Source organism: Podarcis muralis, chromosome 11 (genome assembly GCF_964188315.1).
Source record: "Podarcis muralis chromosome 11, rPodMur119.hap1.1, whole genome shotgun sequence".
Taxonomy (NCBI): Eukaryota; Metazoa; Chordata; class Lepidosauria; order Squamata; family Lacertidae; genus Podarcis; species Podarcis muralis.
The window spans coordinates 44,948,223-44,954,748 of record NC_135665.1 but is presented as its reverse complement, the minus strand read 5'-3'; the positions used below and the strand labels follow the sequence as shown (position 1 = coordinate 44,954,748).

Below are 6,526 nucleotides of genomic sequence, written 5' to 3'. Positions count from 1 at the left end.
ATCGTATTATAAAGTAGTTGTGTTCTATGTTATAAATCAAGCACTGATAGTTGTTTCTTTTTGTTTTCCAATGTATTTCTTATCAATAAAAAGATTGGCAAGCAAATTCTTATTCTGAAAGTGTGGCCCAGATAAAAAACTTTGAGAAACGCTTCAGTAGAGTCTCGTTGCTGTTCTTCCTAAATCACCTTAATTGCTTTTTTCCCCCTTCCTCCTTCAGGCTCAGGTTGAGAATCCCTTTCCTAGATCAGCATTGAGGCCCTTTTTGATTCCCCTAAAATCTATGGCAGACAAAATGAGTGCAGTGCCATCCCTGTAAGAATCACAGAATGATGACCCCAACCATTATTGCTGCCACTGCTGCTCAAAAGAGGGCCAGGGGGCAATCATTTTGCAAAATATTGGCTGGATCCCTGTTTTTAAAGGAAAGTTGCATTTAAAGGACTCACAAGGGAGTACAAGTTGCACAGAACAAATGCTCAACTTGGAATAAGTAAGCAGCACAAAAACAATTTATTAATCCCTCACCTAATGTGTGTGTGGGGGGGGGGAGAGTATATTGGAATCCAGTTCCTCTTACACATGTGAATGGTATTAGATTCTCCACAATCTATCTCTGATTTTAGCAGGCATGTCTGTTCCAGCTGTGTGAGTATGATTGATAAGGCACCCCGTGTTACCGGCAGGATTCAAGAATGGGAGCGTGTCCAAAAGCAAGCAGACCATAATGTTCCTTTGGAGAACTGATGTCACCAGCTGCTTGTCCTAATCTATCCAACTCCATCAAGAGATATTACTATCCAATTATCTCAGGCTGCCCTTTCTGTTAGTCAAGATGGCTATGGAGCTAACCATCAGACCAGGATTATGACTATTGTCCCTGGCTATTGGGAAAACAGGCACTTGTATCACTGGAATAATAATTATTATTATTATTATTATTATTATTATTATTAGAGCAGGCATAACCTTTCCACCAATAACAATCAACACGAATATTGCCAGAAACTTGGGGAGCTAGATGCTTCTTGGCACCATTGGACAGCATATCTTTCCCACTTGCAGTGCATCAGGACATGGGCAAAGGACCAGGTACTTAGGTTGGATACCTATAGTGAAATTGGGGGAGCACTTGGATCACATCACATGTTTCCAGGCACACAATATAAAGTACCATTTTGTGTAAGAATTGACAAATATCATATTGGCACTCTATAAAGCTCCAAAGTGACCAACAACAAATATGCCTTAGCTAGTGCTGGAGCACCCAATCCACTCAGAGGAGTTTTTTCAGTGTCTGGGCTAGGGTAGCCACAGCAAGAGCAATGACCAGTGTTCCCAGGTTCTCCAGTAGGTGGCAGTAGGCATAGATGGGAGGAGCAAGCAACCTTTCTCAGCCCCTCTCACATAATGGTAACCATGTGCGAATTTCTCAGCCTCTCCTCATCATAGAATCCATTGCTCTGTGAGTTCTTTGGGTGTTTTTGTGATGCTTCAGCTTCCCTTTCCCACAACAGAGGTCAAGGCATAAAGGACAGGCAGATTTCAGAGGAGAAACCACCTTCATCTGTTGTAGATCAGTCAGCATAGCTATGTAGCCAATGGCACATGCCATGGCCTCTCTCCTCCTCCTCCCCAATCTCTCTCTGATCTTTCACAGCAAAACAATCACAACTCTAATCTGTTCTGTCAAATTTGATATTTCCATAAATTACTGGATCAAATAGACAATGGGGCCCGAGAGAGAGAGAGAGAGAGAGAGAGAGAGAGAGAGAGAGAGAATGTGCAAGTCTAGCTCAGGAGAGCCCCACCCTCAACCACAGGAGATATTCCAAGCACACAGGGGAAAATAGGATCACACCTCCTGGTGTTGCCACCGACATCTGCAAGTCTCCTGGCCCCATCTCCAGCATCCATGTGTTCAGCCTCGTGGCTGAAAGCTGCATGTGTGTAGTCTCTCACATTTTCAGAATCTAGTTACAGGTAGGTAACCGTGTTGGTCTGCCGTAGTTGAAACAAAATAAAAAAAATCCTTCCAGTAGCACCTTAGAGACCAACTAAGTTTGTTATTGGTATGAGCTTTCGTGTGCATGTATCTGCATGTATCTGAAGAAGTGTGCAAACTTAGTTGGTCTCTAAGGTGCTACTGGAAGGATTTTTTTTTCTTCTTCTTCAGAATCCTAACACTAGAACTTGGGGTTTTTGGTTTGGGTGTGAAAGAAAAAGGAATGGAAGGAGATGCAGGCTGCACACTGTACAACCCAAATATGCTTTCAATTTTAATTGTTTTGTATTTCAATTTGGCTTTTCTTAATCAGAAGCAATGTAACCCTTACGACTTCCTTTTACTTTCAAAGCACTGTCTTTATTTGACATCTGCTTTGCCTGAGATTTAGCCTGCTTTGCTGTTTCAAAGATGGCCTGAAATTGCAAGCTTTCCTTGCCTCTCGATACTTGTTACTCAGCTATGTGAAAGTCTTTGAGGCAGTTCCTTTTCAGACTGTGCTTGAAATAATTGTATACCTCTCCATCCCCACCTTTGGCTGAATCTTATCACATAAATAGAGGTATGTACCTAGAGGGACAAAGTGGATGCATATCTGTAGCTTTGACTTCTAAGGTAAGTGTATGTTGTTGCTCTTTTCCCCAAAATTAAGAACAGGAGGGCTCTTAATAGCCACCCCTTTGTTTTTCTTCAAACCAGAGTGTTTCAAAGAAAGTTTCCCAATAAAAGTACTTGAAGTGGTTTTAAAAGAATGTGGGCACTCTCTTATCGCAAGATGCATAGCCATAGGACTATGTGCATATAAGACACAGATACAGATATATAACACCACTTAATTTCTTATCGTCACTCAGACTAGATATTGCAGATCTCTGTGCTTATTCATTGTCTATCACTGCATGGACCAAACAGAGCTGAATTCTGGCGAGATTGAGAAGATGGTGATTGGTAGGTCTTCTGATCTGAATGAAGATAGAGACACATGGCACTGCCATCTCTATTACCACCAGCTTTGGAATGCTTACAGCACAATTCAAAGTGTTGGTGCTGACCTTTAAAGCCCTAAACAGCCTCGGTCCAGTATACCTGAAGGAGCGTCTCCACCCCCATCATTCAGCCCAGACACTAAGCAGCAGACTCCAGTGACAGACTGGAGGTAACATGAGTGCCATAACACAATCACTTCACCCTGCCATCTACCACTGCCTCAACGTTTGCATCCCATATGTCAGGTGGGCAGCTGAACCATGCCTCCTGGCCCCACCATCCAATTTCTGTGTGGGCTCCTCTTTCAAACGCAGCATGTATGTTGGGAGCAAGGGCAGTGGGACACATGGCATTAGGATGCAACCAGAAGCTGTGATCCCACTGCACCAGATGTGCACATGGACTGTGCATGTGTCAAGTGACACCCCTTGAGTTGCAAAGATCCCAAGTATGCTTTTTCACCAGGATCCCCATCAACCTTCCCCATATTATTGTAAGAAAAACACTGGGGGCTAATTTGAGTAGTAGCATGCCTGGTATCTGGTGGGCGGGGCTTGTGTGTTATGCTCCGGAATCAGCCTCTCCGTTCAGTGTGTGTTCAGTTAAGAATGTCAGTTAAGAGGTACCAACGACCTCTTCTTGCACAGAGGCACAATAATGATCACCCTTGCTAAACAGAACAAATGGTCTTCAAATACAGCCACAGGTCAAATGTTGTCTCATGTGTCTTGTGCAGGTGCCAGCTCCTGTCACCCTGATGAAGTTAGGAATCATGTTGAACCAGGTCCCTTCAACCATGATGTCATAACATCCTAGATGACACCACAAGAAGCCATTTATTTCACAAAACCCCCAGCCTCTGTTTTGGCACATAAAAGTGGTGCCATTCAAAGACAAGTATTTGTAACAATGGTGATGACCTGGATTATTGTGGTTTGGTAGATGGACCACTGTTCTAGAAGAAAGAGAAGGCATCTGTTTTCTGTGGTCCAGCAGACAGTGAATGGAACCAGAACATGAAAACCTTATCCCACCTGCCTCATTTGGTAGCTTCAAACAAATTTAACACTGGTTCTTGATCTGCCAAATGGGAAAATAAGGGACTTGCCACACAAGCTTAATGTGAAAGCTATTTCATTTTTACTTAACATAAATTGCAGGACTTGGTTGTAGTAAAACCTCTAAGCAGTTTATGAGAAATATTAAAACAGTTGACATATTTGAAATATGTAAATAAATTTAAAATTAACAGTAAAAAATATTAAAATACATCAGCATCTATGTGTCTAGAGAGGCTTGCTTAAACAGAAATGTTGTAAGTAGGAGCCAAAAGAAAATATAGTGAAGGCACCTGCCTGATCTGACTTGGCAGTCAGTTCCAAAGTCTAAGAGCCGCTGCATGTCAAAAGACAGGCATATAAAAAGCATTATGTGGCGCCCATAGCAGTGCCAATACTGCAGATCAAAGCGGTGGAATGGGCATATGGGGGTAAGACAATGAGCTTTTGCAAAGCACTTTCTGTATGCACAAATGCTATTATATGATTCATTAATTTTTTTAAGTTTTGGTCTTTTTGGTGAATATTTCTGTTACTTAATTGCCCCCATGCATCCAACTATTCTACTAGCATGTATCACTTGCATACGCTCTCAGGTGTGACTAATTTCCCCCATTTGCATTATGTACACAGCATTTTATCCTTCAGAGGAGCACCAAGAACAGGCTGTCTCCCTGTGTTCAGCATTATCATCTTATCATGATTCACTTTCAGCCTGCTGGCCCTCAACCATCCCACCATTGTCTCCAGACACCAGTCCACCACCTGAACAGGCTCTCCTGATTCAGACGGGATGGAAAGACAGAGCTGAGTGCCATCAGTATATTGAAGCTGTGGTCAACAACTTTGGAATTCTACAGGTCATGTTACTTTCATAGGATCATAGAGTTGTAGAGTTGGAAGGGATCCCGAGGGTCATCAAGTCCAACTCCTCTCAACTAAAGCATCCGTGACAGGTGGCCATCCAACCTCTGCTTAAAGACCTCCAAGTAAGGAGGGTCCACCAACCCGTGAGGGAGTCCGTTCCACCATCTAACAGCTCTTATTGTCAGAAAGTTCTTCCTGGTGACTTTAGAAACACACTTTCTTGTGTGTGAGGGTCCTTATTTTTCTTTTTGACCTGGTCAAATCAGCTACTTCTTTTAGTGTCAGAGAGCAGAGAAGTTTGAAAGACACTGTGATTAACCATTAGGTTTTCCATTTCTAAAGCCAGTAGATGACTTATTGAACCTCAGGTTGCTTTTATGTCTGTTCTGTTGTGGAATGTAAAGGAAGATCTTCCAACTTATGTGTGTTTTCTGTCCTGTGACCTTTGAAACTGAGCTGATCTTTAAGATCAGCCTGAACATCTTTAAGGAGCAGGACGTAAAGAAGGGGATCCAATATATTAGCCAAGGTGGCCAAACACCAAGTAAAGTACATGGAATTGAAAATGCTCCTCTTAAAATCACAGATCTTGTCCTTTTCCAGCTCCAGTGTCCAGTAGAATCTATAAAATGAAACCAGTTGGAAGGGAGTATAGAGCAGGAAGTAGGAGGCCAAGATAATGGAGATAAAGCCACAGATCCTCCGTTTCACTCTTTGATGCATAGATGTCATCTTCCTGACCTCAAGCAGCACCCTAAGGTAGAAGAATCCCATGAGAATGCAAGGAATGAATAAAGTGAGGCTCATGGTGGATATCTTGAAGTGTGCATAGTCCTTGCCTAATTGGATGCTGTCTAAACAATTCCCTTGCCATGTCCCCAAGTCCTTCATCTCTAGCCAGATGCCGGCAGCACACAAAATGGCCACCAGGAGCCAAGCCACAACGCTCACCTTTGTGGCACTGCTCATTGCCTGCAATCTGTGGAACTTCATTGGATGAATTAACCCTATGTAACGGTCCATGGCAATGAGGCACAGGAAGCTGTTCTTGGCATAGAAGTTTGTGGAGTGGACCACACCAACCACCACACAGGCCACTTGCCCTAGGATCCAGTGGTGGTTGCGGGAACTGTAAGCAATCCAGAAGGGTAGCAGCAGACTCTGCAAGAGGTTGGCTAGCACCACGTTCAGCACATAGACCGAGAGAACAATGGACTTTTTGATGTGGGTTATCACGGCCCAAAGGGCCAAACAATTCAGAGGCAGCCCAGCTGTCAATGCCACAGAGTACATAGGAATTGTGAAGTATTTGGTGGTGTTTAAAGCCACAGGGCAGGTTAAGTGGGTGGCATTCATGGCACCAAAAGAAAGAAGCTTTCTCACAGTGGCACTGTCTTCAGACCTTTGTCATCTCATAGTCACTGTGGAGGGGGGGGGTCTCCCAACTGCTGAACTCCCCTTACATCTGCCGAAACTGAAGATGGAAATGAAACCTACTCAGGTGGAGATAGAGAAATCCTCCTTTCCACATCCTTTGCTTTGCAGAGGTGGACCACAAGTTCTAGGATTTACCTAACACCTAAGGAAGAAAGACACCAAAAGAGATCAG

The 6,526-nt window shown here is 43.4% G+C and overlaps 1 protein-coding gene across 1 annotated transcript; it reads right to left on the bottom strand.

The window, feature by feature from the left end:
- Positions 1–5,292: 5,292 nt before the first annotated feature.
- LOC114606830 (G-protein coupled receptor 4-like) lies at positions 5,293–6,273 on the bottom strand. The gene has a single exon (XM_028749411.2). The coding sequence runs from the start codon at positions 6,271–6,273 to the stop codon at positions 5,293–5,295; it is 981 nt and encodes a 326-aa protein (XP_028605244.2).
- Positions 6,274–6,526: the final 253 nt, after the last annotated feature.